This window comes from Marmota marmota, unplaced genomic scaffold (genome assembly GCF_001458135.2).
Source record: "Marmota marmota marmota unplaced genomic scaffold, marMar, whole genome shotgun sequence".
Taxonomy (NCBI): Eukaryota; Metazoa; Chordata; class Mammalia; order Rodentia; family Sciuridae; genus Marmota; species Marmota marmota.
Genome location: NW_026000223.1, coordinates 8,716,118 through 8,727,964, shown reverse-complemented (window position 1 = coordinate 8,727,964; position 11,847 = coordinate 8,716,118). Strand labels below are relative to the sequence as shown.

Sequence of the window (11,847 nt, the reverse complement as noted above, 5' to 3'; positions counted from 1 at the left end):
ACTGGGGGGGGGGGGAGAAGGAGGAGGTAAAAAAAGGAAAGAAAGAAAAAGATGAAATAAAAGTACCAATCTATCTGAAAGACATTAACCATTTTAATTGTATAGGTAATGAACATCAGAGTTGGGAAAAAAAAAAAAACAGAAGCAATCATCACTGATATAGCTAGGAGAGAGATAAACCCACAATAATAAATAAGCTATTTAAAACACTCAGGGTTCAAAGGTACTAGGCAAGAAATCAGTATGAATGTAGAACTGAAAAATTACATTAATCAGAAATATATATATATAAATTTGAAAATAAAAGTTTTAAGTGCATGGGATCAAATAAGAAAACTCAAAGGAAATGTTAATTATGTATTTGTATTAAATATGGTTACAGGTAAATCTGAATTAAAGAAACAATAAACATATTGCTGTTGGATGCAACCAAAGCTGTTCTGAGAGGATAATTTTAGTAGGAAAATACTTAGGCTAGAAAAGAGGAAAGATCAACAAGATGACTTTTTCCTTCAAAAAACCTAGAAAAAGACCAAAGTTCACTCCAAACTACTGGGATGTAGAAAATAATAAACACAGTTCTAAATAAGAAAACAATATAGAAAAATCAAAGAAGAGATAGCTGGTTCTTTGATCAATTCAATTTAAAAGAAAGAAAACACAATCAATTCAAGAAAGAGCAGGCCTATAGCTTCTGCTAAGAATAATAAAGACATGTAATGAACAAATTTATATATATGAATACACCAAGATAAGAGAGAACATTCCTCAAAGGTCACAAACACTAAAGCAACACAGATTAAACATAAATATTGTTACAACCATTAAATAAATTGAATTGGCAACTTAAATGTACCCATTTCATATAGACCAATGGCTTCACCAAACATGTTAAAAGTTCACATATTGGATACAACATTTTCCAGAATATAGAAAAGACTTGCCTATGCACTTTTTGAGGCCAGGATAGTAGAGGATAGGAAAGGTAGCAGAATACAACAGTTACTAATAGGGCATTATGTAAAAATGTGGATGTGTAACCGATGTGATTCTGCAATCTGTATTTGGGGTAAAATTGGGAGTTCATAACCAACTCGAATCTAATGTATGAAATACGATATGTCAAGAGCTATATAATGTTTTGAACAACCAATAAAAAAAAATAAATTAAAAAAAATAAAAAAAATAAAATAAAATTTTAATCGGAAAAAAAATTGGATTAAGCTAGTACAAAAAGCAATCCACAGATCAATGTCTCTGATGGTCTTTGATAACATCCATCTTCAAGAAATTATCAAAATCATCATCATCATCATCATCATCATCATCATCATCATCATCTCAATCATGAGAAAAGGAATTTTATATACCAGGCCCAAGATGCTGCTTCTCTAGGTATGTGAGACTGTTTCAAGATTTGAAAATTCATTAGTGCAATCTACCTTGTTAGGAAAACAAAGAAAAAATTCATAGGACCCTACCAATTGATACAGAAGAATCATTTGATATAATTAAAAACTCCTTCATCCACTAATGGCAAAGAAAAAGAAAAACACAATTAGCAATTAGAAAAAGAGAGCTTTCTCAACTTGATAAAGAGTCTAAGCAAACCTACAGGCAACATTCTCCCCAATGGTGAAAGACTGAACACTTTTCCTAAGATAGGGAATACATGGAGCAAGTCTACCTTCATTACTGCTAGCACATTAATGCAGATCGTAGCAAGCACAATGAGTCAAAGGAAATAAATTTTTTAAAGTGGACAGATTGAAAAAGAGAAAAGGAAACCATTCCTGTTTGTAAAATAAGTGTCTATTAAAAAAAATTTCAAGGAATCTGAAAAAAAAAAACTTTTAGAACTAATATGAAAATTTATCAAGCTGGTAGCATGTAAGTTAAACACAGTTGATCTCCAGACGATAAAAACAAGCAAATGGAAGATGATTTTTAAACACAGTAGTAGCATTTGCTCCAAAGGAAATGAAACATTTATTTGTAAACCTTAAAATATAAGCTGAAGGTGAAAAAGGTAAATTATAAAATTCTAATGAAAGACATAAAAAAAAAACATAGAGATGGACCGACTGTATTTTGGGGGAGGGAAAACTAAAAATGTTGATTCTTCTCAAATTGACCTACAGATCTAACAATTTATAGCTCAATCCTAGCAAGTAGAGTTATTTTTTCTACATATGGAGTAGCTTTGTCTAACATTTATGTTAAAAAGACAAATCTCGAAATAGAACATTGTAGAAACCTTGAGAAAGAAGAATACAGTAGGATCACTGTAGTCTATATAAATATTTAATGAGCAAGCAGAGTAAAGAAAGTGACATTATAGAACTGGACACACACCTAGAATTGGACAGAATAAACAGCACAGAAATATATCCACACCAATGTGCCCAACTGATTTTTGACAAAAGTGCCACAATATTTTCTTTTAATGTTAAAAGGCTGCCTTTTCTATCAGTTATTGGACAGTTACATAACTAGTAAAGAATGAACCTTGACACAAACCCTGCACACCTTAATCAAAATTGTCTCAGACACAGAATTAAACAGCATGCATAGAAAAATAAAACTTTTAGAAAAAAAAGTTGTCATGAAATAGTCTTACTTTCTAATCAGTACCTCACAGGCTGAGCGAAAATACTTCCGAAAAAAGCATCTGACAAAATGTGGATTTAAAATATATGCATATAATGGCATAATAGTTTTAAAAGGCAATCCAGTTAATGAAAGAAAAACATAAATAGACCTATCTCAAAAAGTGACGTGCACATGAGAATATATCCATCACTCACTAACCATTAAGAAACACAAATCAAAACCACACGAGATACAGCTAAATGAGAGAAGCTAATATTTTGTCTATGTGTGTGCATGATTAAAATGCCAAATGTTGATGATTATGAAGAGCTCTATCCCTCATACTTTGGTGGTGAGCATATTAAAATTCTATAGACACTCTGGAAAATAATTTGGTATTTTCTTAAAAAAATCACCAAAACACACATTTATTTACGACTGGATCTGGTAATCACACCCTTACCCACATATCCCAGAGAAATAAAATGTTACATCCACACAACTATTTGCACATGAATATTCTTGAAAGCATTATTTTTAATACCATAGCTGCAACAGCCAAGTCACCTCTCAATAGGTAATATCCTCTCTTCCTCAGAACATGGGGAATACACTAAAGTGAGATTAACTAAATCTGGGAAAGTAGGTGTTTAAAAATTCAAATTTTAAATAAATGTCAACTGAGATTGTTTACTTTTTCCTGTCTAAATTTTGATAAATTGTCTTTATCAAACAAATGATAGAATTTTTGGCATGAAACCATTATAGAATTGTAAAATATTTTGGTTTATGTATGACTAGTAATAATGATTCTCCATCCTTAATATTTGTAGATATTTTTATTTTTGTTCTAGAGAGTTCTTACTTGGGATTATTCTCACTAATCCTTTCAAGGGATTCAAGGTTGGTCTTGTAGATTTTTTTCCTATTCTTTTCTATGTTTCTGTCTCATTAATTTCTGTCTTTATCTGAATGGTTTCCATTCTATATTATGTGTAACCTCTCTATATACAGTATTGCATTTTGTACAGAAGGCAATTAATTTAATGGTAACTCAAATTAACCTTCTTACTGCTAGGTTTTGACTTTGGGTTAGAGGGTTGAGGGTGATAAGGTGGACCTCCCTCTACACTTTTAATATTTTCTCTTAGTAAAATCTTTTCTTATCTTAGATGAATGCCTGGGGACTTAGCAAGATGATTCCACCAGACCTCAGCTGATACCAATATATCCCAATAGTGTCTGATATTTATATCCCTATTTCACTCACAACAATTCAGCACATAGGTGTAGCCAAATTCACAGTCAAGCAAGGAAGCACCGCCCAAGGACATAAAACAATTAACAAAAAGGAAGACCTCTTCAAAAAAACTATAAGTAGGTATACTCTAAGACCCAGTGATTCCCAACTCTGGGTATATAGCCCAAGAAATGGAGTCAATATTACAAAAAGGCCCCTATATGCCCATTTTATTGCAATAATATTGATAATAGCTATGATATGGAATCAGCCTAACTTCCCTTACAAAAGAAAAATGGAAAAGAAAAATGCAATTTGTATAAATGGTGGAATATTCAGATGTCAAAAAAAGTAAAATTCTGTCTTTATCAACAAAACAGATGCAAGTGCTATCAGTTCAAACTGTCATCACTGGACCTTACCTGTAAGCAGTTTTTAATAAAATATACATCTTGCATGCCCTCTCTGGGTGCTTTCTTTGGTCTCTTGGCAACCCATTCCACTACCCTAGCAAAGTGGGCTGCAGACAGTACACCCCCACATCTCTGACAATGTGCCATGCAAGTTTCAACTGCTTCAGTGTCTCTGAACTCAGAACTCGAGTTCTGCTTCTTTCCAACCCCTATGCTGTAGTCCAGATAGTATCCCCAGTCCGAAAGCCAAATTGAATCCCAATCAGCCTATTGTAACATATCTCTTTCATTTTGTTCTGCTTACTAATTGCATAAGGTAGGGTGAACCAAACAGACTATAGTTACTATATTTTTAATCACATTATCTCTCAGTTCTGATATAGCAAAATAATCTGACCCATCACTCTCATTTGCCTCTTACCAATCTGTTCAACCAAAATAAATATCTTACACACTTATTTTCTCACATATTTCCAAAACCTTCTAGCTCCCGAAAGCCTTTTGGAAACCATTCATGTTCCAATGATTCACATGTGAACCTACTTAAGATTCTGGGCGTATTTTTGCATCCTCACACTCACCATTCTGTTTTTTCTCTCTAAAAAGAACTTCTTATATACCTAGATCTCTCCTTTTTTTTCTTCTTCTTCTTCTTGTTTTATTTATTTATTGATTGATAAATGATTTGTGATTTCCAGTAAAGTAAAAGTATCTGTTTTAGTCAATATGATTTCCAAGAAATTTGCCATATTTGCCTGGGGGGGGGGGTTTGTTATCTGTTTCCCCAACAACATTATAGAGTATAAAGCGTCCGTTTTCTTGCCAACACTAGCACCTTAACCAAATTAAAACACAGAAAATATCAAAACTTACCTTAACAAATAAAGAATCTTCTTGTAATGATCCCCACTTGCTATATGAAAACACTGGGAAATTTGGGGCTAAATATGACCTATTTCAAACAAACATTGAAATTTCATTGTATTAATATCATTAATAATAACTTCTAGAACAGTGAAATGAATCAAGATTTACTATCAATGTTTTAAGTCCAAATATCTAAACTAAAATAGACTCACCTGTCTTAATATTGTATTATCTACATAAGAAAAATTACAAAACAAAATTAACTACTATAACCAGGACTAGTATGGAGCTGTGATGAATTCAGAATGATAAATTGTTCAATGCAAACTTACATGCAATAATAGGAATTTCGTATTTCAAGAGACTTTTATTTAAGATCCACCTTCAATAGATACCATGGGATGAATATCTTAATATTTGCTAACACTTAAAAATGGGTTAATCTATTTTTTCATTAAATAGTTTTCATGAAATTATACTATGATTAAAACAACCTTCAATTCCTCAGTGCCCTAAAAAGAACAATGAGTGTTCATGAGTCTCCTGGAGTCTCAACTTCACTCTGAAATCTAGGAAAGGCATGCCTTACCCTTAAACATGCCTTTTTGTAGCAAAAAGGCAAAAGAAGCTGTGTAAGCATATGTTAGTCCTAAAGCTTAATTCACAGGGGATACTGGTATTTTGCTCAAATTTCACAAGCTAAACAATTTTTGTGGATGCACTTGACAAAAAGTGGTGAGAGGTATTATTTTCCCATGGGATGAAATAAAGATTAAGCAGCAAGCTATCAGGATCACAGGCACCAAAACACATTTCAAGGCCAGACTAGAATAGATGCTGGGGCACTCACAGACTTCTTTCTTTCCCTCTTCACTCTTTATATCTATTTCATTTTCTCTCATTCCTGACAAATTTTTCTTCTCAATTTAGAACCAAAACTGTAATCTTCCCAATGCAGAAAAAAAATGTTATTTATCAGTTTATTCAAGGAAACTGAATGTATGTATAGATTCAAGGAAAATATCTAAATTTAGGTGCAAGATCCTGGATAATAAATAATGGCATGAAAGCAGAGTCACATTTTTGTATCTGTAAAGCATGCAAATGAAGGTAGTGGAAATAGGATACAGAAGTCGTATTCAGGGGAAAAATTATATGTTAAAAGAAATCTAACATAATTATAACACTTCAGTTTTCAAGTTTATTCACCTTAGGCCCTCAGAAGTATATTTTTTTACTCATACATGAAACTACAAAGGAGTCTGGCTTAAATAGCAAAGGGATAATTGATCACTAAAAAACCAATATTCCATGTAAGGAAAATAAATAAATAAATAAGAAATTAGCACTGATTTAAGAGTAAAATTAGAATTTGAAGGAAAGTTAATTGATTTCAAAGGAGATCATTTCAAGAAAAATAAAATGGGCATTCTAAAACTGAAACATATCACACTGAAAATTTTTAATTTAATAAATATATCAAAGAGATTTTGGTGGCCAAGAACTGAATTGGTAAAGCATAAATACTTCAAAATTCACACATATGCATACACACACAAATATAAACAACAACAAAACATGTACTGAAAAATTCACTTAAGATGAACTTTTAGAACAAAAAAATATATGAATGAATATGATTCATGAGGTATTGTTCATTGAAAACAAAAGGAAAATTTGCAGAAACACACCAATTCAGAAAGCATTCTATGCATTTATTTCAACTGAAGAAAATAATCTGCAAGTTTTCTGACTAACCAATATCAGGGTCTGCATAAAAGTTGCAATATCAAGAAAAATAAGAAGATAGTGATAATCAATAAAACCAGCACTATATTTTCATCTGAAGTGTATAAACACTTTTAGTATCACTGAAGGATCATTATGATACAAATTCAAGATGTAAGAAACATAAGTGGGAAATTCTAAAATCAATCAGACAAAATATGAATAGAACTGTTGAAATGAAAATTAAATTTTTATAGCCGTAAATCCTAAAAAGACGGCAATCGATAGACTGGGCAGCATACCTGCAACATCTAGAACAAATCAAAGGGTTAATATACACAGAAAATATAATTTCTCCCAAGCTGATTGTAAAAAAAAAAAACTAAAAAGAAAAATAAATTATATATTAAAAATAAATATTTCAAAACCAAGGGAATAAAAATAAAGCCACAAAGAAAAAGCTAAATCTAGGGGAAGGGTTCAATTAGAATGGTGGACAAATATTTGAAAACATATGGCATGCTCTTAATAAGTAGTGGAAAAAAAGTAGGGAAATATATCTTGAACTGTTTTACTATGAAGTGGAATCCTTTATGTATTAATTGGCAATAATAAAAGAGTAAAATTGTGCATTTGGTTGAGGATATAGAGATTAGAGATAGCTTTGAATTGTTAGTGGCAGTCAGTATGCACTTCTTCAACTAAAATATTTGCAGTGTATGCCACACATGAATGTTTTCTCATTTATGACGTAACAATTTCACAGGTGCCTCTGAGGAAGTCAAGAACAAGAACAATGACATCCACAGACAACTTTTCTTGGTATTGTTGTTAATCAGTTGAGTAAAATTAATGGACATCCCTACAAATATTGGTGGATAAATAATAGGTAAGACATATTGATTTGATGTCTACATATGCACTGAATATAAATGAACTCATTTTGTATATATACATCAATATGAATCAATCCTAAATAATGATCTTACGTAAAATGCTACATACCAAACTACCAGAAAACTACAATATGCACAATAAAAAAATAAGCAAATATTTGTCCCTTTCTGGGTAATGTGAGGGTAGATTCAGTACTTTTACTAACCTCAACCAGATTTGGTGTAGGATTCAAGTGAATTTTGGCTGACCTTGAATGAGACTTATAGGGTATTTTGGCTGCAATCCATGTGACACTGCTTCCAGGAAGTTAGTTCAAGTATATTTTCATGGCAATGGTAGACAAACTTGATGGGAAGCAGAAAATCACAAAGCTGTTTTCAACCCTCTGTTTATGTCAGCTAACACTCTTTGAACAAATTAAGTAACATAGCCACAAATGAGCTAGTTAATTTTGGGGGCCAACACTAAATTGAAAATGCAAGATCCCTTATTGAAAATGACTAAGACTCTCAATAGAGCAATAACAGAGCATTCAAGTAGGTGGCTATAGATTGCATTTGCAATGTCCTCCAAGGCCCATGGGTTAAATGACAGGTCGCCAGGCTATAAGCACTATTGGAATGTGGTAGAACTTTTAAGAGTTGTGGTTTTTGTAGGAGGCTTTGGGTCATTGGGTACATGGGAACTTTGGTCTCCTCCTCATTCTCTCTTATTTGCTTCTCAGCTATCAGGTAAATGGCTTGCTTTACGATGTGCTCCCTGACACGATATGCTACCTTGAGAAAAGATATTTTGGCACATCATGCATTATTTTGGACAACTAAACTGGTACTGACTTTTCAGAAAATAATTGGTCATAATTATATAAAATATTATAATTATATAAAAATATTTCTAGAACTATTAGTGCATTAAAACATGTGAGTAATACACAATGCCTGCCTTTAGAGATTATTGTGAAAATTAAATAAGTATATGGAAATTGTTAATTTAATCTGTTTGGCAAGCAGTATGTGCTTAATAAATGTCAGCCACTTTTGTCATTGTTGCTATTTATTATTGTCATTTTATTGGTACTTCTTGATCTGGCATCCCATTTCTTGATGTCAAAACTATAAAGCAAAAAATGTATATAAGAATTTATATATAAGGATGCTCACTGTAGGGTTCCAGAGAGACATTCCCTGAAAATAATATTATCCATGATTCTACATAATGTGGATTGTTATCTATTAAAGAACGTCATGCTGAGAATAACAAGATATACATTGCACATTATTAATAAAATCTACCAGTTTCAAATTAATGTAGATGTTTGTAGAAAAACAAACTTTTCTGTCCATTTCTATGTGTTGTTTTAAAGATAGAATTTAGAATAGGAAATTACTGAAGGTTATGTACAAAGTTAATGCCATTGGTTTTCTAACAGAATAAAAGGAGAAAAGAGAATTTATAGATAAAAAAGGATAAACTGTAGCAAAATGATAAAAAACATTATTGTGAGGTGCAACAAAATGTGAAAGAACTTAAAAAAGAGTGAACTTCAGTTCACAGCAATTCATGAATGGAAAGCATAAAATCAGAGAAGAGTTGAAGGGCAAGTATCTATATTGTAACTTTGGAAGTAAAAACAAAGGAAATATGTGATTGGCTACGGTTATTAAATTTTCTTTTAGTTCCCTTGTGGGAAGGTCCCTGATCATATAATTATGCCTTACTTGAGCACTTTAGATTCGCTGGGCTTAAGTTTTATTTTGCCAACACTGGTATTTACAAAGAAAGACCCACTTTAAGTTGTAATTATGTGTACAACTTATGGCTATTTTCATGGTCTATCTGATTTCTTTCTTTTTCTTTTTTTTTTTTTGGTTGAGGAACTTCTCAGGCCTGATCTCCATTTTAATTTTTATTTTGACAAGTGTAATGTGAATTAAGATGCTTAAAAAATATAAATATGTAAAATGATCTCTACAGGTAAAAAAAATTAAACAGACATAAAAAAGGCCTTTGATTATTGCACTTCTGCTTACATTTTAAGGAGTAAAATAGAATAATTCTCATTCATCAAACATGCATTAATATTTCTATCATTAAATTAGAATTTGGCTAGATTATTAAATCACAATTAATGTTTGAAATTCAAGCCTAACATTAACTCCAAAGCAGATACAATGTGTTAAAGAAATGAAGTATTTATGCTTTTATTTAAGCTCAATTTAGGGTGGTGATTATAAAAACAACTGTATGAAAAGAAAAATGGACACTTACTGTTTTTTGAGAGACAGAATGTATGTTTTCTCCTCAATAGTGATACTATAGGTCACCTGCAGCAAAGTATTAAAAGAGAAAATAGTCGTTAGAAATTTTAGATCCTTAAAAGTAAAAAGCTAAGATTTTTTATATGTATATACTCTTTCATACACATGAATTATGTACTGCACACCTCAAAATTGAAGTTTATGACAGAATTATTCATAACTAAATTTAAATTCAATCAAAATCCTCTGAACTACCTATTTTAAAATATAGTATTAATTGTTGTCAACCATAATTCTGCTGCTGTGCTATAGAACATTGCAAGTTATTTTTCCTGTGCAGATACACTTGTGTGCCTGTTAAGCACAAAATAAAGAAAGAAAAAAACATGGATGAAATTGATGAACTATTTATTAACTCATATTTAATGTCATGTGGGAGCTTCTCATCATTACTTATGAAATAAAAATGAAAAAAAGGAAAAAACTCCTAAGGATAGGAAAAAAAAGGGAAAAAATGAAGCTCTTTTGTAAATAATATGTATGTAATACATAAAAAGTCAAAAGAAACAGAAACCTATTACTATTATTAACTATTTAAAATTCTTATTTGCAGTATTGATATATACAGTTACATACACAAATATATGGTTTATTTCTATACAATGAGAAACAATTATAAAATAAACTTTAAAAATACCATTTTACATAGTGTGAGTAAACCTTAAACATATGCAGACTTGGGCTGGGATTGTGGCTCAGTGGTAGAGCGCTTGCCTAGCATGTGTGAGGCGCTGGGTTTGATTCTCAGCACCACATATAAATAAATGAATAAAATAAAGGTTCATCAACATCTAAAAAATTTTTAAAGCATATATGCAGTCTACTTATAATTGAAAATACAAAACATGACAGAGAACAATCAAATTAGACAAATACATAGAAAAAAATCACATTCATAAATTAACTTGATATTATTGAAATTTCATTTCACTCAAAAATTGACTTGTAGATTGAATATTATCTATTACAAAATCCCAGGAAGCTGTTTGTAAAATTTGGCAAGACAATGTACAAGATTTACATATTAAAAAATGAAACAGGCAAAATAATTAAAAAAAAGCAAAAGCAGAAAAATACCAAATTTCAGAGACTTATGATGAAATGATGATAATTAAGGTAGTGTGCCATTTGTGTAAGAGCAACTATATGATTTGGAAAGAAGTGAAGATATTTTGAAATACATATCCTAAAAATATTTACCTGTGTACTCATTGATCCTATGTAGATGAACAACCAAAGCCTTATGAAACGATGTACGTCAAAAGTTTTGTAAAATATGTGATATTACAACCATATAAAGACTCAGATGATCATTACAAATGTGTATGTCCATGTGTAAATATTCACATACTTTAAATTTACTATCTTTAAAACCAAAGTAAATATTCACTGTATTCACAATTGTTTGTGCTGTCTAGATTTAACTTTGCAATGTACATCCTTTTTAAATGATATAATGTCCTTTTTCTGAAGGTTTTATATATACATATGGATACCTATATAGCCATGAAGTTTTCTGGCTTTTGTTTTTTTATTTTATTTTTATTTTATTTTGTATTCCAGTTTAAAATTGGTACAAGGTCAATGTTAGCATGATCTCATGTGCAAGACCATACATCATTAAATGTATATATTTTGTAAGAGTCCTGTAAATGGTACACTCCATTTTGCATTCCAAAAATTTGGGGCACTGTTTGTATTGTTTTGTTCTTCAGTTTCTGTTTTAAAATAATTACATATAATTCCTACATTACCTAAAAAAAAATTTAAAAAAAATCAAAGATTGTTCTCA

General features: G+C 31.0%; 1 protein-coding gene and 1 long non-coding RNA gene across 18 annotated transcripts in view; one reads left to right on the top strand and one right to left on the bottom strand.

The window, feature by feature from the left end:
* The window catches only part of LOC107155401 (A disintegrin and metallopeptidase domain 3-like), an 86,603-nt gene that overhangs the window by 53,794 nt on the left and 20,962 nt on the right, over positions 1-11,847 (bottom strand). For 13 of the 17 annotated variants that reach the window (XR_007343689.1, XR_007343693.1, XR_007343692.1 and 10 more), the window contains exons 3-4: positions 10,006-10,061; positions 5,119-5,197 (exon numbers count right to left, since the gene is read on the bottom strand). Coding sequence is in view for 6 of the 17 variants with exons in the window: in XM_048792726.1 (XP_048648683.1) it covers positions 5,119-5,197; positions 10,006-10,061 (135 nt within the window). In the remaining 11 variants the exon portion in view is untranslated. Of the gene's footprint in view, positions 1-5,118; positions 5,198-5,324; positions 5,345-10,005; positions 10,062-11,847 lie in introns of all 17 variants that reach the window. The other 4 variants (XR_007343696.1, XR_007343699.1, XR_007343697.1 and 1 more) reach the window with 1 other exon arrangement.
* LOC107155402 lies at positions 1,098-11,822 on the top strand. Its single transcript, XR_001505180.2, has 2 exons — positions 1,098-4,256; positions 7,607-11,822. It is a non-coding gene; the product is annotated as an uncharacterized LOC107155402 (long non-coding RNA).